The sequence below is a fragment of the Chiloscyllium plagiosum genome, chromosome 33 (assembly GCF_004010195.1).
Source record: "Chiloscyllium plagiosum isolate BGI_BamShark_2017 chromosome 33, ASM401019v2, whole genome shotgun sequence".
Classification (NCBI taxonomy): Eukaryota; Metazoa; Chordata; class Chondrichthyes; order Orectolobiformes; family Hemiscylliidae; genus Chiloscyllium; species Chiloscyllium plagiosum.
This window is the reverse complement of record NC_057742.1, coordinates 38937069-38960439: the sequence shown is the minus strand read 5'-3', so window position 1 is coordinate 38960439 and position 23371 is coordinate 38937069. Positions and strand designations below refer to the sequence as shown.

At 43.4% G+C, this 23371-nt stretch overlaps 1 protein-coding gene across 4 annotated transcripts in view; it reads right to left on the bottom strand.

Annotated features, from left to right (window-relative positions):
* LOC122539684 overlaps positions 1 to 23371 on the bottom strand; it is a 153915-nt gene that overhangs the window by 49345 nt on the left and 81199 nt on the right. For 3 of the 4 annotated variants that reach the window (XM_043674672.1, XM_043674673.1, XM_043674675.1), the window contains exon 1: positions 11692 to 11867. The exons of the other annotated variant lie outside the window; for it this stretch is intronic. In XM_043674672.1, the coding sequence (XP_043530607.1) occupies positions 11692 to 11728 (37 nt within the window). In that variant the 5' untranslated portion in view covers positions 11729 to 11867. Of the gene's footprint in view, positions 1 to 11691; positions 11868 to 23371 lie in introns of those variants that run through there. 4 annotated transcript variants of the gene reach the window in all.

Here is a 23371-nt window from a genome sequence, read left to right as displayed (position 1 = left end):
GACATGACCAGCTATCCCTAGTAGCCACACACGCAGACGACAAGCAACATGAATTTGGCTGGGACAACACCACCATTATAGGGCAAGCGAAACAAAGAACAGCCAGGGAATTCCTAGAAGCTTGGCACTCATCCACAAACTCCATCAACAAACACATAGACCTGGACCCAATATACCGGCCACTACAGCGGACAGCTGAAACTGACAACCGGAAGCGGCAGGGACAGGATACTATAAATGCCGGAGGAAACACCACAGAAGCGCTTCACAGGAGGCTCCCAAGCACTGAGGATGTCACCTAGACAGGGGACGAAACGTTTGCAACAAAAACTTCCAGCTCGGCGAACAGAACCACAGCAACGAGCACCCGAGCTACAAATCTTCTCACAAACTTTGAACACTCCAACACTGAACCTCTGATAGCGTGGCACTCCCTCAATACTGCCTTGCCAACAGTGCTGTGCTCCCTTAGTACTTTCCCTTTGCCAGTGTTCACTCTCTCAGTATTGTCTTTTGCCAGCAGATTGTCTGCACTACCCCTCTGCGAGTACAAAACTATTGCAATAATGCCTCATTGATTTCTCATTTCCGCAGTGTTGACACACTGACAGTGCAATTTATCCTCAGTGTTAGTATGGAGTGTCAACTGTGTATTCTGAAGAAGAGTCACTGAACGTGAAATATTGACTCTGCTTTCTGTCCACAGTTGCTGCCAGATGTGCTGAGTTTCTCGAGCAATTCATGATTGCCAATATCTGGATTTCTTTTATTTTATTATGTCAGCTATGATGCAAGCTGTGTCATACATAATATGCATAGATATCATTTATTTTGGATTTTTGAACTAGTGACATGGGAGTGAATGAAGGGAATTAATCATTAAACATGTAACATTTCTGCAACCATGGTAATTTATTATGAAGCACATTATTAGAGAGACATTCTGAAGAGTAATGCAAATTTGATTACATTAGAAGAGTTCATGAGTGACCAAAGTAAACAAGGTTTCACTAAGCTTTTGTATAGAAGACTCTGGAATTTTACTTTGGCTTAGGGGAAATACTGGTAGCTTAGAAAGAAAATACCTTTAGTTTCAGTTTGTGGCAATTTTGCAGTAATCCTGGCTGAAGCTGGACATTTAAACCAATATCTCCCGAGACAGGAAGATAGTTTAGAAATGTTAGGAAGAAGTTACCTCAGAAAAGGAGTTTTGTTTCAAATTTTGAAACTGAGGAAGTCTTAGCTCCAAGAAGCTAAGACTTGACTCCCAAGAAGAGGAGTCATAAGAGGTTCTTATGACTAGAAACTGAAGACACATCTAAATCTTCTTTGTATGGTATTTGAATGTTTAAATGGAATGCTTTTGTTTAATAAGGGTAGCAGGGATAATCCAGGTAATTATAGACCGATGAGCTTGATGTCAGTGGTTGGGAAGCTGCTGGAGAACATACGGAGGAATACGATCTATTTACATTTGGAAGAAAATGGGCTTATCAGTGACAGACAACATGGTTTGTGCAGGCAAGGTCATGTCTTACCAACTTAATAGAAGTCTTTGAGGAAGTGACAAAGTTGATTGATGAGGGAAGGGCTATAAATGTCATATATATGGGACTCCATTTAGGCGTCTGTTAAAGGTTCCCCTTAATAGTGATCGAGAAAGTGAAGTCGCATGTGGTTCAGGATGTACTAGCTAGAAGGATAGGGAACTGGCTGGGCAGCAGGAGACTGAGTACTAGTGGAAGGGAGTCTGTCAAAATGGAAAACTGTAACCAGTGGTGCTCCACAAGAATCCATGCTGGGACCACTGTTGTTCCTGATATACATAAATGATCTGGAGGAAGGTATTGGTGGTCTGATTAACAAGTTTGCAGATCATCCTAAGATTGGTGGAAATCACCTAGGAGAAAGTGAGGACTGCAGACACTAGAGATCAGAGTCAAGAGTGTAGTGCTGGAAAAGCACAGCAGGTCAGGTGGCATCTGAGGAGTAGAAGAATCAATGTTTTGGGCATAAGCCCTTCATCTTCTTTCTGATAAAGGGCTCATGCCTGAAAAGTCGATTCTCCTGCTCCTCAGATGATGCCTGACCTGCTGTGCTTTCCCAGCACTATACTCTTGACTAATATTGGTGGAGTAGCAGATAGTGAAGGGAACAGTCAGAGAATACAGCAGAATATAGATAGATTGGAGAGTTGGGCAGAGAAATGGCAGATGGAGTTCAATCCAGGTAAATGCGTGGTGATGCATTTTGGAAGACAGTGCTATTTTCTGGGTCAGTAGATTGAAAGAAGCAAGAATGGCCTTTAATAGAGTGATATGCTCCTCTTGTTGGACATGGGAGTTTAGGGAGAGTTTACAGGTTACTGAGGATTATGTCTGCAATAAATGTCATTGGTTGCGAATCCTATCAGATTAAATGGATCGGTTGGAGAGACAGTTAGAGGCAATGAGGAATTTACAAGAGCAAGGGATGCGATGGTTGACAGTTATAGGAAGGGGGAAAAGTCACAGATACAGTCACAAAGATGGACTAACTCCAGGAAAAGTAAGAGAGGTAGGCAGTTAGTGCAGGAGTCTTCTGTGGCTATTCCCATTTCAAACAAGTATGCTGTTTTGGAAAATGTAGTGGGTAATGGATTCTCAGGGGAATGTAGCATGAACAGCCAAGTCTTTGGCATTGAGACTGACCCTAATGCAATAAGGGGTATGTCAGGTTCCAAGAGATCGATTGTGTTAGGGGACTCTCTAGTCAGCAGCGAAAAATCAGAATGGCGTGTTGCTTCCCTGGTGCCAGGATCAAGGATGTCTCAGAGAGGGTGCAAAATGTTCTCAAGGGGAGAGGAGCCAGCCGGAGGCCATTGGACACATTGGAACCAATGACATAGGAAGGGAAAAGGTTGAGACTCTGAAGGGAGATTATAGACAGATAGGCAGTAATTTAAAAAGGAGGCCCTTGAGAATAGTAATATCTAGATTACTCCCGGTGCTACAAGCTAGTGAGGGCAGGAATAGGAGGATAGAGCAGATGAATGTATGGCTGAGGAGTTAATGTATGGGAAAAGGATTCACATTTTCGGATCATTTGAAGCTCTTTTTGGATAGAAGTGACCGGTACAAGAAGGACGGATTGAACCTTACTTGGAAGAGGACTAATATATTGACAGGGACACTTGCTAGGCTGCTCGAGAGGATTTAAACGAGTCAGGAAGTGGGGTGGAACCCAGGGAGATAGTGAGGAAAGCGATCAATCTGAGACTGGTATAGATGAGAACAAAGGCAAGTCAAAGAGTCAGGGCAGGCAGGGACAAAGCAGAGAACAAGGTAGAACTGATAAATTAAACTGTATTTATTTCAATGCAAGAGGCCTTACAGGGAAGGCAGATGAACTCAGGGCATGGTTAGGAACATGGGACTGAGATATCATAAACATGGCTCAAGGATGGACAGAACTGGCAGCTTAATATTCCAGGATACACATACAACAGGAAGGACAGAAAGGGAGGCAAGAGAGGAGGGGGAGTGGCGTTTTTGATGAGGGATAGCATGACAGCTGTACTGAGGGAGGATATTCCTGGAAATACATCTAAGGAAATTAGTTGGGTGGAACTGAAAAATAAGAAAGGGATGATCACCATATTGGGATTGTATTATAGACGCTCTAATAGAGGGAAATTGAGAAACAAATTTGTAATAAGGAGATCTCAGTTATCTGGAAGAATAATAGGGTGGTTATCGTAAGGGATTTTAACTTTCCAAACATAGACTGGGACTGCCATAGTGTTAAGGGTTTAGATGGAGAGGAATTTGTTAAATGTGTACAAAAAAATTTTCTGATTCAATATATGGATGTACCTACTACAGAAAGTGTCCTACACTTGGGAAATAAGGTAGGGCAGGTGACTCAGGTGTCAGTGAGGGAGCGGTTTGGGGTCAGTGATCATAACTTTATTAGTTTTAAAATAGTGATGGAAAAGGATAGACCAGATCTAAAAGTTGAAGTTCCAAACTGGAGAAAGGCCAATTTTGATGGTTTTAGGCAATAACTTTCAAAAGCTGATTGGGGGCAGATGTTCACAGGTAAAGGGACGGCTGGAAAATGAGAAGCCTTCAGAAATGAGATAACAAGTGTCCAGAGAAAATATAGTCCTGTTATGGTAAAAAAAAAGGCTGGTAGGTATAGGGAATGCTGGATGACTAAAGAAATTGATTGTTTGGTTAAGAAATAGAAGAAAGCATATGCCACATATAGACAGGATAGATCCAATGAATCCTTAGAAGAGCGAAAAGGCAGTAGGAGTATACTTAAGAGAGAAATCAGGAGGGTAAAAAGGGGACATGAGATTAAGGACCCAAAAGTAACCAGCGAGAGAATAGGGCCCTCAAAGATCAGTAAGGTGGCCTTTGTGTGGAGCCATAGGAGATGGGGGCGGGTGGGGGGGGGGGCGATACTAAACGAGTATTTACTGTGGAAAAGGACATGGAAGATATAGAATTTAGGGAAATAGAAGGTGACATCTTGAAAAATGTCCATATTACAAAGGAGAAAGTGCTGAAAGTGCTAGAACTCTGTGGGAAGCTAAGGAAGTGATTGCTGGGCCCCAACTATAGTCACAGGTAGTGCTGGAAGACTTGGCCACTGTTTAAGAAAGCCAGGGAACTATAGACCAGCAAGCCTGACGTCAGTGGTGGACAAGTTGTTGGAGGGAATCCTGAGGGACATGATGTACATGTATTTGGAAAGGCAAGGACTGATTAGGGATAGTCAACATGGCTTTGTGCGTGGAAAATCATGTCTCACAAACTAGATTGAGTTTTTTGAAGTAACAAAGAGAATTGATGAGGGCAGAGCAATAGATATGATTTATATGATCTTCAGTAAAGCGTTTGACAAGTTTCCTATGGTAGACTGGTGAGCAATGTTAGATCTCATGAAATACAGGGAGAACTAACCATTTAGATACAGAACTGGCTCAAATGGAGAAGACAGAAAAGGGGGTGGAGCGTTGTTTTTCAGACTGGAGGCCTGTGGTTAATGGAGTGCCACAAAGATCAGTGCTGGGTCCACTACTTTTCATCAATTATATAAATGATTTGGATGGGAGCATAAGACGTATAGTTAGTAAGCTTGCAGATGACACCAAAACTGGAGCTATAGGAGACAGCAAAGAAGGTTACCTCAAATTACAACAGGATCTTGATCAGATGGGCCAATGGGCTGAGAAGTGGCAGATGGAGTTTTAGATAAATATGAGGTGCTGCATTTTTGGGAAGCAAATCTTAGCAGGCCTTACATACCTCATGGTAAGGTACAAGGGAGTGTTGCTGAACAAAGAGATCTTGGAGTGCAGGTTAATAACTCTTTGAAAGTAGAGTCGCAGGTAGACAGGATAGTGAAGGCGGCGTTTGGTATGCTTTCCTTTATTATTCAGAGTATTGAGTATTGAAGTTGGGAGGTCATGTTACAGCTGTACAGGACATTAGTTAGGCCACTGTTGGAATATTGCGTGCAATTCTGGTCTCTATCCTATCGGAAAGATGTTGTGAAACTTGAAAGGGTTTAGAAAAGATTTACAAGAACGTTGTCAGGGTTAGAGGATTTGAGCTATAGGGAGAGATTGAGTAGGCTTGGGCTATTTTCCCTGGAGTGTCGGAGGCTGAGGAGTGACGCTATAGAGGTTCATAAAATCATGAGGGGCATAGATATGATAAATAGACAAAGTTTTTTTCCCTGGGCTGGAGAAGTCCAGAACGATAGGGCATAGGTGAGAGAGAGGAAAGATATAGAAGAGATTAAGGGACAACGTTTTCACGCAGAGAGTGATATGTGTATGGAATGAGCTACCAGAGGAAGTGATGGAGTCTGGTACAATTGCAACATTTAAAAAGGCATCTGGATGGGTATATGAATAAAAAGGGTTTGGAAGGATATGGGCCAGGTGCTAGCAGGTGGGACTAGATTGGGTTGAGATATCTGGTCGGCCTGGACGAGTTGGACTGAAGGGTCTTTTTCCGTGCTGTACATCTATGACTCTAAGAGCAAACTATACAGTAAATGGGAAAGTCCTGCGGAAAATTGATGTACAGAGAGATCTGGGTGTTGAAGTCCATTATACCCTGAAGGTGGCAACGCAGGTCGATAGAGTGGTCAAGAAGGCATACGACACGCTGTCCTTCATTGGATGAGGTATTGAGTATAAGAGTTGGCAGGTCGTGTTACACTTGTATCGGAGTTGGTTTGGCCACATTTGGAATACTGCGTACAGTTCTGGTCACCACATTGCCAAAAGGATGTGGATGCTTTGGAGAGGGTGCAGAGGAGATTCACCAGGATATTGCCTGGTATGGAAGGCACTAGCTATGAAGAGAATTTGAGTAGATTAGGATTATTTTCATTAGAAAGACGAAAGTTGAGCAGGGACCTGATTGAGACCTACAAAATCATGGGAGGTATAGACAGGGTGTATAGCAAGAAGCTTTTTTTCCCCAGAGTGGGGGTCTCAATTGCTAGGGGTCATGAGTTCAAGGTTAGAAGGAAAATGTTGAGAGATATGCGTGGAAAGTTCTTTTCACAGTGGCTGGAACACTTTGCCAGTCAAGGTGTAGAGGTGGGTATGATAGCATAATTTAAGATGTATCTAGAGAGATATGTGAATGGGCAGGGAGCAGAGGGATACAAATCGTTAGAAAAGAGTTGACAGGTTTAGTTTGAAGATCTGAATCAATACAGGCTTAGAGGACTGAAGAGCCTGTTTCTTTGCTGTAGTTTTCTTTGTTCTTTATTCATTGTTGAGACTAATGCGATTGTATTTTCATTGTGTGTTTTGATATCTTTAAACATTTGTTACATGGAGATAGTTTGATTTATTCTACTTTTTCTTTATTTCTTTTATGTATTAACTTTCCATTTCATTGTTAAACCCAAATCAGCTGCACTGGGTGTTTTTCTTTCAGTAAAAGACCATCACATTAAAACCGCCAACAAAAAAAAAGTTGATCTATCAAGAGAGATTTCAGACTGGCATCTGACTTTTCCAGTGGTAACATAAGTTGAGATCATAACACAAGCTTGATGATATATTCAAGGGTCAGAAATAAAGATTGGGCCACAACTTGCTAATTCTGAAGTGAGACTGCCAGCTATTGAGTCAAGGTGCAGGAACTGATTGAAACCTTTCCAGTAGGTGAGAAATCTCAAATGAAGCAGTATTCATAAAAAAAAGGAACAGCTACACTTTTATAGCTAATGTATATGGATACATTGTATAACAATAAAACATTGACAGGATCTAATGTCAGGACACATAGATTAGATTAGCTTCCCTACAGTATGGAATCAGGCCATTTGGCCCAACAAATGCACACTGACCCTCTGAAGAGTAACCCACCCAGACCCATTTCCCTTTGACTAATGCACCTAACACTACGGGCAATTTAGCATGGCGAATCCACCTGACCTGCACATCTTTGGATTGTGGGAGGCAATCAGAGCACCCGGAGGAAACCCACGCAGACGGGGGGAGAATGCCTCTGTGGAGTTTGCACAATCACCCAATGCTTGAATCAAACCCAGGTCCCTGGTGCTGTGGGGCTGCAGTGCTAATCACTAAGCTACCATGCCGCCCATACATAACAATGGTATTAAGGCAGAAAACCAGACCTTTGGTCATGGAGGTTTTGTGAATTGTCTTCAAGTGAGAGATTATGACTGAGGTAGAGAGGGGCAGGGATAGCATTCCTAAACTTACTAGGTGAAAATGAGGACTGCAGATGCTGGAGAGTAGAGTCAAGATTAGAGTGGTGCTGGAAATGCACAGCAGGTCAGGTAGCATTTGAGGATGAAGGGCTCCTGCCCAAAACGTCGATTTTTCTGCTCCTCAATGCTGCCTGATCTGCTGGGCATTTCCAACACCACTCTAATCTCGATTCCTGAACTTACGTCTTGGCAGCTAAATGGCTGCCAGTTAGGGATTAAAATAGGGATGTGAAAGTACCAGAATTGAAAGAGATTTCATTCTCTGAATGTTTCAGAGAACATCTCTGGAATACCCGCACCCACCAACCCCACCGCCCTGAGGCTGAACACTTCAATTCCCCCTCCCACTTTGTTATGGATATGTGGGTCCTGGGCCTCCTGCACCACCTGATGCCTGAAGGAGGAACACCTCATATTCTGTCTTGGGACCCTGCAACCACACGCGATAAATGTGGATTTCAACAGCTTCCTCATTTCCCCTCCCCCCCACATTGTGCCTGTCCAAAGCTTCCAACTCTGCACTGCCCTCTGGACCTGTCCATCACTCCCCCCTCTGACCTATCACCTTCTCATTCACCTTCATCCACCTATCGCTTTCTCAGCTACCTATCCCCAACCCCATCCCCATCCCATTTATCTCTCAGCTATAGCCCCCATGCCTCATTCCTCTGCCTAAAACATTGATTCTTCTGCTCCTCAGATGCTGCCTGACCTGCTGTGCTTTCCCAGCAGCACAGTCTTGACTCTGATCTCCAGTCCTCACTTTCTCCTGGCCAGATTATGATGCAGAGCAACACCAATTCCATTTAAAGCAGAGGTCACCATGAAGGTCCTGCCTTCCCAACCTCACCTCACACCTGAGGCCAAGCAACCCTCAGGTTAAACTCACCCCCCATTGTCGCTCTTTAATGAGAGAGCAGCCCAATGGTCCGCTGAGTTTAAGATCACTTTCATTACAGGAGAGATAGGTCCATGATAGGCACTGGGATGAAAGCATGAGATTCAGAACAATGCAGGAAGGAAATACTTTTTCAGCCAGACAGTCACATTTAGGCCAGACCAGGTAAGGATGGCAGTTTCCATCCCTAAAGAACATGAGTAAACCTGACAATCGACAATGCATTCATGGTCATCATTAAACCCTTAATTCTCAAGTTTTGTTTTAAATGAATTCCATCATGTGCCATGGCAGAATTCAAAAACCACATCCCCAGAACATTCCCTGGGTCTTTGGATTGTCCAATGATAATATGACTAAGCTGTAACCACCCGCTTATTCTGACATGATTAACTAATAAACCAACTGAGGAGGATCAATCATCTCACTCAAGGCTGGGATTCCTCCTCTGATTTTGCTCAGTTTCTTGCGGATGGAGGATCACATGAGTTTGGCAATTGGACTGATAGCCAAAATTAGCCCTAAATTGCCACAAAGGGGTCAATTTCCTTCTTACATTTCCAGGAAAGAGTCATTACCACAAGGAACAAATCTTTTGAAACAATTTGGAAATTCACCAACTGTAGCGAGTAACTCACCTCCTGACTCCCAAAAGCCTGCACAAGGCACTACTGTAGAATGTGATGGAATACTCCCCACTTGCCTGGATGGGTGCAGCTTCAACAACGCTCAAGAAACTTGACACAATCCAGGACTAAGCAACCCACTTGACTGGCACCATCTTCAATCACTGACACAAAAGGACAGGTCTACGATCAACAAGATGCATTGTGACAATTCATAAAAGTTCCTTTGACAGAACTTCCCAAACCTGCAACTGTAACTACCTAGAAGGAGAAGAGCAACAGATACATGGGAACACACCACCATCTGCAATTTCTCCCTCCAAGCCACTCACCATCCTGACTTGGAAATTTATCGCTATTTTCAGTGTCACTGGGTCAAAATCCTGGAATTCCATTCCCAAAGGTTTTGTGGGTTTACTTACACTGCAAGGACTCCAACAGTTCAAGAAAACAGCTCACCATCACCTTCTCTGGAGGAATTAGGGTTAAACAGTAAATGCTGTAAATGCACAACCCATGAGCAAATGAAAAAAAAATCAGCATAATTCACTGATATGTGTTTGTATTGGGCATCGGTTAATGCAAGTTGTGATGGAGGGGAACATGCATACAGTGGTGTTCCCATACATCTGCATCCCTTGTCCTTGTAAGTGATTGAGGTTGTTGGTTTGGAAGCTGTTGCAGATGGTACACACAGCTGCCACTCTGTGTTTATGATGGAGTGAATGAATACTTGACAGTCATAGCATCATACAGTTGTACAACATGGAAACAGACCCTTCAGTCAACTCATCCACACCAACCACATATCCTAAATTAATCTGGTCTCATTTGCCAGCATTTGGCCCATATCCCTCTGAACCTTTCCTATTTATGTACCCATTCAGATGCCTTTTAAATGTTGCAATTGTAACAGCCTCCACCACTTCCTCTGGCAGCTCATTCCATACATGCTCCACCCTCAGTGTGAAAAAATTGCCCTTAGGTCCCTTTTAAATCTTCCACAGCTTACCGTAAAGATATAGTTTTAGACTCCCTTGCCCTGGGAAGAAGACCTTGCCAATTATTCTATCCATGTCCCTCATGATTTTATAAACTTCTATAAGGTTACCCTTTAGCCTCTGACACTCCAAGGGAAATAGCCCCAGCTGAGAAGTCTCTCCCGTTGCTCAATCCTCCATCCTGGCAATGTCCTTGTAAATGTTTTGTGAACCTTTTCAAGTTTAACAACATCTTTCCCATAGCAGGGAGACCAGAATTGAATGCAGTATTCCAAAAGTGGCCTAACCAGTATCCTGTACAGCTGCAACATGACATCCCAACTCTGATACTCAATGCATTGACCAATGAAGGCAAGCATATCAAATGCCTTCTTTTCAGTACCATGTCTACCTGCAACTCCACTTTTAAGGAACCATGAACCTGTACCCTAAGGTCTCTGTTCAGCAACACTCCCTAGGCCCTTACCAGGACTTACCATAAGTCCTGGCCTTAAATTGGCTGAAAGTGGGCTGCCTTGTTCTGGATGGCAACAATCTTCTTCAGTGCAAGAGCTGCACCCATTCAGGCATGTGAGGGGTATTCCATCACTCTCCTGATATGTGCCTTGTAGATTGTGAAGAGGCTTTGGGGAGTCAGTGCTGTATTCCTCGCCTCTGACCTGCTCTTGTAGCCACTGTGGTTATGTAGCTGGTTAAGTTTATTAATCCAGAAGGTAGTTTAGATTAGAAGGGAAACAAGTAATGACTTATAATTAATTGTCTGAATATATTAAAAAGGGCCAGCTGGGACTGAAAGACTGGCTGTTGGACTGGTGTAGCCAATCTATACAGAAAATCTACGCCTCTTAGATTTTGTTTGACCAAGCAAGTTAGAACCCAATAACCCGGACAATTTCTGGTCAATAATGGACAGGATATAATGCTGGCTAATAAATTCCTGTTGGGGGTGGCATTGTTCAGATGAATCAAGATGGGATTCTATTTTCCTCTTAGATTGGAGTAAAAGACCCCACATTATATGTCTTAAAAAATGACAGTAAATTATGTTGGTTTCTGTGGCAGCATTTACCCTCATGAGCATCTGAGTTGATTATTGTTTGCACTATTTCTGCTTCTGAGTGTAAAAATTATTCCAACGTTATGGCTGTGACTATACTTTCAAAGTGCTCAGTTAGTTTAAAGTATTGCTTTTCAGTGCCCTGAGGCCATGAGTGATGGTAAATACATGCAAATCTTTCTTTTTATCACTCTTCCAGTGCCGGCACAAACCATGCATAGCTTTTACTCAGCATTAAGCCCGGAATGATTTCCCGAATTTTCAAAATTGCACTGAAACTGAGGGAAAGTTATGAAACGCGGACAGTGAGAAAGCATGTTAAATTGTTTGGCTAACAGAGAGAAGGAACCTTACCATCGATGAGGAGAAATACAATCACTAATCGAAGCATTCCGTCAAAAGTGTAGCATCGAGTACTACGAGCTCCAGTCTTTACTCTCGCTGATGCTTTTTAATCTAACTCAAGCAGCTCAGAACTGTTTGACACTCGGTTGCGAATGTTGCTGCCTTTTCTGTCTCATTGCTTTCAGACGACAGCTCATCGATGATCTGGCTACTGGCACATTGCTGAGATAATTGGATACACACCGTGTCTCTCTACTTCTATTACAAGCTCAATGTTCAAAGCTATTGCAACTTAAATCTTTCCAATCTAGTTCTTTTTCCCCTGGAATGAGCAGCTTTTCGCTGCGGTCTCTCCTTGGTCTAATACTCACTGTGAGCTGAAATTAAAATGAGATTGGGCCCTAACTGTTTCAGACAGTTTCCGACATTGCTCAGACACGCAGAACAACGTGAACAGAAAAGAAATCTGAGACTGAACCAATCCCTTTGCAGTCTTGTTGAATCTTGATTTGAGTTTTTAAATTTATATTCACACTGTTACTAGAATCACCTATTCCTATCAAAATAACATTGCCCAAGTTCACCCCACTTTACTGCTGAAGCTCACATTGGTTTCCCAATACATTCTGAACTGATTTTCCACATTCTACCCACTATAAACTTGAGATCATCCTAAACTCCATGTCTTAACTTCCAACAAGTTCTGCCCTTTGATCTACATCAGCATAAGGCCAAGCAATGTTTTGACTTTAAGATTCACATTCTTGATTTCAAATCATCCACAGTCTTGTTTCTCCCTTTCTTTAAAATCTCCTCCAACCCCATCTGAGATATCAGTGAGTCTCTATTTCTGGACAATTATTCACAGTTTCAATTGTTCGATCACTGGCACCTATGCCTCAGTTACTTCTGGAATTCTCACCCTACACCTTTCCATTTCTCAACCTCAATTTCATCCCTTAAGATGGTCCTTAAACTTACATCTTTGAGAAACTGGTGGAGAAATTGCTGGAGGAACTCATCAGCAACTGTCGAAAGAAAACTGGGCTGAAGTTTTGAGTCTGGAAAGACTCTTCTTCGGAACTGGAGAAGAAGAGTCACATCAGATTTGAACCATTAATTTACGTCAACTCACGTAGCTCAGTGTCATACTTTGATTTATAGTGTTATAGTGGAATGCTGCATTACATTAAAGGTCAGGTGGCAGATGAAGTTCAATGCAGAGAAATGAGAGGTAATGCATTTTGGTCAGAAGAAAATGGATAGACAATAGAAAATAAGGGTTACAATTCTCAAGTGGGTGCAGGAGCAGAGAGACCTGAGCTTATATGAGCACGGAATATTTGAGATGGCAGGACAGGTGGAGAGGGCAGTTAAAAAGCATGCATGGTCCTCAGCTTTATTAATGGAACATAGAGTACAAGAACAAAGAGATGATGTTGAATCTGTATAAGACAGTTGTTAGACCTCAGCTGAAGTAATGTGTACAGTTGTGGATGCCACACTATAGGAACAATATGAATGTATTGGAGAGAGTGCAGTAATGATTGACAAAGATGGGTTTGATGATGAGAAGCTTTAGTGATGAGGATAGATTGAAACAATTGGGACTGTTCTCCTTGGAGAGAAGAAGGCTGTAAGGAGATTTGACAGAGGTGATAGGGAGAAGCTGTTCCCATTCATAAAAAAAAAACAAGAACAGGAGAGCATAGATTGAAAGTGATGTGCAAAAGAAGCAAGAATGATGTGTGAAATAAATTATTTCACTCAGTAAGTTGTTGTCATCTGGAATGCATTGGCTAGAAATATAGGAGGGGTAGGTTCAATTGAAGCATTCATGGAATAATATTTGGATAGAAATGGTGTGTAGGGAAATAGAGAAAAGGTAGCGATTGATTCAAGGTAATGATTCTAGATTCGAGTGGTGCTGGAAAAGCACAACAGTTCAGGCAGCATCCGAGCAGCAGGAAAATCGACGTTTCGGGCAAAAGCTCTTCATCAGGAATAGAGGATGCTGCTCATTTGAAGAGCCAGTTGTGATACAATGGACTGAGTGGTCTCCTCTGCACTATAACAATTCTGTGATTTCCGATGCTTTATATGTTGTTGTTGCGAGTAACTTCTATTCTTATATACAGTTACAAATCACACAGCACCAGCTTACAGTCCAACAGGTTTATTTGGAAGTACTAGCTTTCAGAGCACTGCTCCTTCATCAGTTAGCTAGTGGGGCAGGATCATAAGACACAGAATTTACAGCAAAAGATCACAGTGTCATGCAAGTAAAACAATATATTGACAATATATAAAACAAGATACCTTTTTAATTGTATAACATAGCTCTGAAAGCTAATACTTCCAAATAAACTGCTGGTGGGGGCAGCCTACTCGGGTAAAGCCATACTTGTCAGGTCTCTAGCACTGAGCCTGGTGCTGTGGCTCAGAAGGGAAGAGGGAGAATAGAAAAGCGCTAGTGGTAGTGGACTCAATAGTTAGATGGATTGACAGGAGATTTTGTGGTCAGGAACGGGACTCCCGGAAGGTAAGTTGCCTCCCTGGTGCCAGGGTCTGGGATGTCGCTGTATGGGTTGACAGGATTCTGAAGGGGTAGGGTGAGCAGCCAGAAATTGTGATACATATTGGCACTAATGATATAACCAGGAAAGGGACTGAGTATCTGAAAAGTATTTACAGAGAGTTAGGTTAGAAGCTGAAGAGTAGGATGAGTAGATTAGTGATCTCAGGTGAGGAACAGTCAGCGAATGCAGCTTAACACGTGGCGCAAGGCTGGTGCTGGAGGGAGGGCTTCAGATACCTAGACCATTGGGATACTTTCTGGGGAAGGTGGGACCTATACGTGAAGGATGGGTTGCATCTGAACTGGAGGGGTATAAATGTCCTGGGTGGGAGATTTGATCATGTGATTCGGGAGGGTTTAAACTAGTTTATCAGAGGGGTGGGAATCAGAGCCACATATCTGAGAGGGGGGCAGTTGCAGATGGGTCAGTGACAGGATGTAGTGAATCTATCGGGAAGGTTTCTCACATGATGAAACAAAGGGATTGGTTAAAGTGTGTCTGCTTTAACGAAATAAGAGTGACGAACTTAGAGCATGGATCACTACTTGAGGCTACGATGTTGTGGCCATAACGGGGACGTGGGTTTCACAGGTGCAGGAATGGTTGCAAGATGTTCCGGGATTTAGATTGTTTAAAAATAACGGAGGGGGTGGAAAGGGGGGCGGGGGGGGGGGGGGGGGGGGGGGTACCATTGCTAATGAAATTCGGGGGGTACCTTGCTAATCAGAGAGTGCATCACAGCTACAGAAACGAAGGTTGTTGAGGAAAGTTTGTCTACTGAGTCAGTATGGATGGAAGTCAGGAACATCAAGGGAACAGCCACCTCATTGGGAGTTTTATAAAGACCCCCTAATAGCAGTAGAGAAAATGAAAAACTTGTGGCGGTCAGATTCTGGAAAAATGCAGATGTAACAGCGTTTTTGTTATGGGTGATTTCAACTTTCCCAATATTGACTGGAACCTCCCAAGTGCAGATGGTTTGGTTGGAGCCATTTTTGTCAGATGTGTTCAATAGGGTTTCCTTACTCAGTATGTAGACAGACCGATGAGGGGAGAGGCCATTTTGGATTTGGTGCTTGGCAATGAGCAAGAACAGGTGTCAGATCTCTTGGTGGGAGAACACTTTGGTGACAGTGATCACAACTGCCTCACATTCCCTGCCTTAGAGAGGGAAAGGAGAGTTCCAAGGGAAGATATTTAATTGGGGAAAAGGAAATTATGACACTATCAGACAGGAATTGGGAAGTATAGACTGGGTGTAATTGTTCCATAGTAAGGGCACAGCAGACATGTGAAGACTATTTAAGGAGCAGTTGTTGCGAGTGATGCAGAAATTTGTTCCTCTGAGACAGGTAAGAAGGGGTAAGATTAAGGAACCTTGAATGATAAGAACAGAGGAGCTTCTCGTCAAAAGGAAGAGGCAGCATACGTAAGATGGAGAAAGCAAGGATCTAGCACAGCTTTAGAGGATTATAGGCTTGCTAGAAAGGAGCTCAGAAATGGACTGAGGAAAGCCAGGAGGGGGCATGAATAAGGCTTGGCAAGAAGGATTAGGGAGAACCCAAAGGCATTTTACTCATATGTGAGGAATTGGAGAATGATCAGGGAGAAGGTAGGGTTGAACAGGGATAGCGTAGGAAACTTGTGCATGGTGTATTAGGGGAAGCCCTAAATTAGTTTTTTGCTTCGGTTTTCAAGGAAAGGGACCTTGTTGTGAATGAGAACTTTGAGGAGCTGGGATACTGGCTTGACCAGATCAAGATTGATGAAGTTGATGTGCTGGAAAGTTTGGAAAATGTTAAGATTGATAAGTCCCCAGGGCCAGACCAGATTTATCTTAGGCTGCTCCGAGAAGTGAGAAAGGAGGTTGCTAAGCCACTGGTGAAGATTTTGCCTCCTCAGTCTCCATGGGAGTCGTACCAGAGGATTGGAAGGAGGCGAATGTTGTTCCTCTTTGCAAGAAGGGTAATAGGGAAATCTCTGGCAATTACAGACCAATTAGTTTTACGCCTGTGGTCAGCAAAGTTTTGGAAAGAATTTTGAGGGATAGGATTTAAAACTATTTGGCAAAGCAGAGCATAATTCAAGGCAGTCAGCATGGCTTCGTTAGGGGCAGGTCTTATTGAGTATTGAGTTTTTTGAGGCGGTGACAAGACAGGTCAACGAATGTTGAACAGTGAATGTGGTATATATGGACTTCAGCAAGGCATTTGATGAGGTTCCCCATGGTAGGCTCATTCATAAAGTCAGGAGGTATGGGATACAGGGAGATTTGGCTATCTGGATTCAGAATTGGTTGGCTGACAGAAGGCAGGGAGTGTTTGTAGATGGAAAATATTCTGCCTGGAGGTCAGTGTGGAGTCAGGTCCCACATGGCTCTGTTCTTGGGCCCCTGCCCTTTGTAGTTTTTATAAATGACTTGGATGAAGAGGTTGAGGGGTGGGTTAGTTAATTGGCAGATGACACAAACGTTGGAGGTGCAGTTGATAGTATTGAGGGCTATTGTAGGCTGCAGCGTGACATAGACAGGATGCAGAGTTGGGCTGAGTAATGGCATATGGAGTTTAACCTGGATAAATGTGAAGTTATGCATTTTGGAAGGTAGAACCCGAATGCTGAATATAGGATTAAAGACAGCATTCTTGGCAGTGTGGAGGAACAGAGCGGTCTTGTGTGCAAGTATCTCTCAAAGTTGCCACCCAAGTGGATAGGGTTGTTAAGAAATCATATGGTATTTTGGCTTTCATTAACAGGGGGATCGAGTTTAAGAACCATGAGGTGAGGTGCTGGAAGACTGGAGGTTAGCAAACATGGTGCCACTGTTTAAGAAGGGCAGTAAAGACAAGCCAGGGAACTATAGACCGGTGAGCCTGACCTCGGTGGTGGGCAAGTTGTTGGAGGGAATCCTGAGGGACAGGATGTACATGTATTTGGAAAGGCAAGGACTGATTTGGGATAGTCAACATGGCTTTGTGCGTAGGAAATCATGTCTCACAAACTTGATTGAGTTTTTTGAAGAAGTAATAAAGAAGATTGATGAGGGCAGAGCAGCAGATGTGATCTATATGGACTTCAGTAAGGCGTCTGACAAGGTTCTCCATGGGAGACTGATTAGCAAGGTTAGATCTCATGGAATACAGGGAGAACTAGCCATTTGGATACAGAACTGGCTCAAAGGTAGAAGACAGAGGGTGGTGGTGGAGGGTTGTTTTTCAGACTGGAGGCCTTTGACCAGTGGAGTGCCACAAGGATCGGTGCTGGGCCCTCTACTTCTTGTCATTTATATAAATGATTTAGATGCGAGCAAAGAGGTACAGTTAGTAAATTTGCAGATGACACCAAAATTGGAGGTGTAGTGGACAGCGAAGAGGGTTACCTCAGATTACAACAGGATCTGGACCAGATGGGCCAATGGGCTGAGAAGTGGCAGATGGAGTTTAATTCAGATAAATGCGAGGTGCTGCATTTTGGGAAAGCAAATCTAAGCAGGACTTATACACTTAATGGTAAGATCCTAGGGAGTGTTGCTGAACAAAGAGACCTTGGAGTGCAGGTTCATAGCTCCTTGAAAGTGGAGTCGCAGGTAAATAGGATAGTGAAGAAGGCATTTGTTATGCTTTTCTTTATTGGTCAGAGTATTGAGTACAGGAGTTGGGAGGTCATGTTGCGGCTGTACAAAACATTGGTTAGGCCACTGTTGGAATATTGCGTACAATTCTGGTCTCCTTCTTATCGGAAAGATGTTGTGAAACTTGAAAGGGCTCAGAAAAGATTTACAAGGATGTTGCCGGGATTGTAGGATCTGAGCTACAGGGAGAGGCTGAACAGGCTGGGGCTGTTTTCCCTGGAGCGTCTGAGGTTGAGGGGTGACCTTATAGAGGTTTACAAAATTATGAGGGGTATGGATAGGATAAATAGACAATCTTTTCCCTGAGGTTGGGGAGTCCAGAACTAGAGGGTGAGAGGGGAAAGATATAAAAGAGACCTAAGGGGCAATCTTTTCACACAGAGGGTGGTATATGTATGGAATGAGCTGCCAGAGGATGTGGTGGAGACATTTGAGAGGCATTTGGATGGTTATATGAATAGGAAGGGTTTGGAGGGATATGGGCCAGGTGCTGGCAGATGGGACTAGATTGGGTCGGGATATCTGGTCGGCATGGACGGGTTGGACCGAAGGGTCTGTTTCCATGCTGTACATCTCTATGACTCTATTATTGAGTTTTTACCCATTAAATACTTGAATGACCTTGTGCTGACCACCTCATCATCACCTCTCTCTGTTTTTTCTCTATCTCTTCCTTTTTCTCTCTCTTTTTTTCTTTCTCTCCCATTCTCACCACTCTTTTAAAATCATCCTTAGAATACCCTGATGATCAAGGCACCCTTCCCGGTGAAAGGTTTATGCCCGAAACATTGACTCTCCTGCTCCTCGGATGCTACCTAACCTGTGTGCTTTTCCAGCACCACACTCTCAACTATAACCAAGACACCCTTCCTAATATTGTATTATTTTGCTGATCACATTTTTCAGGATGTTCCCAATATTTTTAAGGTGCTATGCAAATGCAAGCCTTCTCAGGTAGATGTAAATGATCATATGACACTATCTCAATATACAGCAGGTTACTCTCTCATGAATTGAACAAAGAATGGAGAACAAAGAACATTACAGCATAGGAACAGGCCCTTCGGCCCTCCAAGCCTGCACCGATCCTGATCCTCTATCTAAACCTGCCACTTACTTTCTAAGGTGCTATATCCCTTTGCTCCCTGCCCATTCATGTATCTGTCAAGATATATCTTAAATGACATTATCTTTCCCGCCCCTACCATCTCCGCTAACAATGCATTCCAGACACCCACCACCCTCTGCATGAAGAACTTTCCATGCATATCTCACCTCGTAATTGAGTCCTCCGTCTGGGAAAAAGTTCCTTGCTATATACCCTGTCTACACCTCTCATGATTTTGTAGGCCACAGGCAGGTTTCCCCCTCAACCTCTCTTCATAGCTAGCACCCTCCATACCAGGCAATATCTCAGTGAATCTCCTCTGAACCCTCGCCAAAGCATCCACATCCTTTTGGTAATGTGGCGACCGGAACTGTACGCAGCATTCTAAATGTAACTGAACCGAAGTCTTATACAACCGCAGCATATCCTGCCAACTCTTGTACACAATACACAATTCGATGAAGGAAAGCATGCCGTATCCCTTTCTGGACCACTCTAAGAAACCTACATTGCCATCTTCAGGGAACAATGGACCTGAACACCACGATCTCTCTGTTCATCGATTTACCCCAGGACTTTTCCATTTACTAGGTAAAAACAATGACTGCAGATGCTGGAAACCAGATTCTGGATTAGTGGTGCTGGAAGAGCACAGCAGTTCAGGCAGCATCTAAGGAGCTTCGAAATCGACGTTTCGGGCAAAAGCCGAAGGGCTTTCGAAGCTCGATTTCGTTGATTTTAACCCTACTGCGAATCCTCTTGCAAGGATGCCTGCCTTGAAGAAGTTTTCCTCCTCGTTTTATTCCTCGGCTTTTGCCCGAAATGTCGATTTCGAAGCTCCTTGGATGCTGCCTGAACTGCTGTGCTCTTCCAGCACCACTAATCCTTTTCCATTTACTGTTGAATTGAATCTTCCAAAATTCAACACCTCACATTTTTCTGGATTGAACTCCATCTGCCATTTTGTCTGCCCAACTTTCCAATCTATCTATATTCTGCTGTACTCTCGGACAGTCCTCTTCACTATCTACTACTCCACCAATCTTTCTGTTATCTGAAAACTTGCTAATGCGGCAACCTACACCTTCTTCCAAATCATTTATATATATCACAAAAACCAGTGGTGTCCCAGCAGCCTCTGGAACACCACTGGTCACAGGTCTCCAGTTTGAGAAGCTCCCTTCCACTACTACTCTCTGTCTCCTGTTGAACTAGAACACCCTGGACCCCACACGACCTCACTGTCTTCATCAGCCTTTCTAATGCTTGCTGAAGTCCATATATATGACATCTACGTCCCTTCCCTCATCAATCAACTTTGTTACCTCTTTGAAAAATTCTATTAGGTTTGTAAGACATGACCTTCCCTGCACAAAACCATGCTGCCTGTCACTGATAAGCCCATTTTCTTCCAAAAGGGTATATATCCTATCCCTCAGCATCTTCTACAGTAGCTTCCCTACCACTGACATTAGGCTCACACGTCAGTAATAACCCAAATTATCCCTGCTACTCTTCTTAAACAAGGGAACAACATTAGCATTTCTCCAGTCCTCTAGGACCTCCCTGTGTTCAGGGATGCTGCAAAGATACCTGTTAAAGGCCCAGCTCTTTCCTCTGTCGCTTCCCTCGGTAACCTGGGATAGATCCCATCTGGACCAGGGGACTTGCCTACCTTAATGCCTTTTAGAATACCCAACACTTCCTCCCTCCTCATGCTGACTTAACCTAGAGTAATCAAAAATCTACTGCTAACCTCAACATCTGTCTCATCCTTGGTGAATGCCGATGCAAAGTACTCATTAAGAATCTCACCCATTTTCTCAGACTCATGTACATCTTTTCTCCTTTGTCTTTGAGTTGGCCAACCTTTTCCCTAATTACCCTCTTGCATGAATAAAAGACTTTGGGTCTTTCCTTAACCCTGCTCGCTAAGGATATCTCGTGACCCCTTTTCAGTACTCTTACTTCCTCATTTCAGATTTGTCCTCCATTCCCGATATTCTTCCAAAGCTTTGACTGTCTTCAGTCGCCTAGACCTTATGTCTGCATCTTTTTTCCTCTTATCTAGTCTCACAATTTCACCTGTCATCCAAGGTTCTCTAATCTTGCCATTTCTCTCCCTCATTTTCATAGGAACTTATCTCTCCTGAACTCCAATCAACCTCTCTTTAAAAGCCTCCCACATATTGAATGTGAACTCCCCTTCAAACAATTGCTCCCAATCTACATTTCCCAGTTCCTGCCAAATTTTGGTATAGGTGGCCTTCGCCCAATTTAGCAATCATCCTTTAGGAACACGCTCGTCTTTGTCCATGAGTATTCTAAAACTTATGGAATTCTGAGCTATTCCTAAAGCAATATCCTACTGAAACTTCAACCACCTGGCTGGACTCATTTCCCAACACCAGGTCCAATATGTCCCCTTCCCAAGTTGGACTACTTGCATACTGCTCTCAAAAACCCTCGTGGATGCTCCTTACAAATTCTACTCCATCTAAACCTTTAGCACTAAGTGAATCCCAGTCAATGTTGGGAAAATTAAAATTGCCTATCACCACCCTCCTGTTGCTCCTACATCTTTCTATGATCTCTCGACACATTTGTACCTCTACCTCACGCTCACTGTTAGGAGGCCTGTAGTACCGCCTCAACATTGTTATCACATCCTTCCTATTTCTGAGCTCTGCCCATGTTGCCTCACTGCTCAAGTCTTCCGTACTGCCCTCCTTCAACAGACTGTGATATCTTCTTTGACCACCTGTTTTACCTCCCTCTCTACCCTCCCTGAAGTATTGATATCCTCGGATATTTAGTTGCCAATCATGCCCTTCCCTCAACCAAGTCTCAGTAATAGCATTAACACCATACTCCCAGGTATTAATCCAAACCTTAAGTTCATCTGCCTTATCTATAATACTTCTTGCATTAAAACAAATGCACCTCAGACCACCAGTCCCTCTGCATTTATCCTCTGCTCCCTATCTTCTCTTTCCCTTAGTCACTCTCGAGTTCCTTACAGGCTTTAGTTACTACCTCTTTCCTGTCCATGACCCTCCTCATTTTGTTCCCAACCCCTTGCCACAATTGGCCAATGACTTTTCCTTATTTGTACCACAAAAAACAGATGATCTGATCTGGCTTTTATCTCAATGCTGTTTGTGGGGTTTTGATGTGAGTGAACTGGTTGCCACCTTTCCTACATTACAACAAAGGCTACGTATTGATATTTTAATTGGTTGCAAAATGCTTTCAGTCATCCAGAGTTTATGGATTAGGCCCAATGAAATGTGCTCATGGGGACTAAGAGAATCTGGTTATGATTGAAACACTGATGATATCTGTCACATGATATTTTTTCAGGTTGTGATTGGTTTGGTCTGTCACCCCAACAGCCCACCATGATGGTTAAGCACAGAGAAAATTGTCAGACCCAGAGCAAATTGTCAAGCCAGTTTAAATTCTCTGGGCATGATTACCCTTCACAGTTTTCTATGACTGAACCAGGTGACCAATATAAGGAAGAAGTGGAAAAATAGACATAAATTGCATCACTACCAAGATGGAACCAAGTCTTGGTGTTGATGATCCCTCACAAAAGTAAGCAAAATGATTTTCCAATCACAGAATTATCAAATCCCTACAGTGTGGAAGCAGACCATTGTCCCACTGAGTCCACACCGACCCTCTGAAGAGCATCTCACCCTCTACCCTCTCCCAGTGACCCTGTATTTCCCATGGTTAATCCTCCTAGCCTGTTAACCCCTGGACACTATGAGCAATTTAGCACAGCCAATCCATCTAAGCTGCTCATCTTTAGACAGTGGGAGGAAACTGGAGCACCCAGAGGAAAGTCACGCAGACACAGGGAGAACCCGCACAGACCCGCCTGAGGTGGGAATCAAACTTGAGTCCTTGGCACTGTGAGGCAGCACTGTTAACTAGTAAGCCAACATGCCATCCCTGCATTGTGTTCAAGTGTCACATTTAGACAGACTCATGGTTTTTACAGGGGTTCAGTTCTCAGAATGAGATTCCCTTTTGGATCAAGTGTATGTTGCCTTGAAAAGAATTCCCAGGGAAGAGGTCATTTTCAGCAGACTTAGTGAATGTGGAATGTTGTCACATGTATAGTGAAAAGTATTAGGAGAAAGTGAGGACTGCAGATGCTGGAGATCAGAGCTGAAATATGTGTTGCTGGAAAAGCGCAGCAGGTCAGGCAGCATCCAAGGAACAGGAGAATCGATGTTTCGGGCATAAGCCCTTCTTCAGGAATGAGCTCTTTCCCCCCCAGAGAACTTTATTGCTCCTTCCTGAAGAAGGGCTTATGCCCGAAACGTCGATTCTCCTGTTCCCTGGATGCTGCCTGGCCTG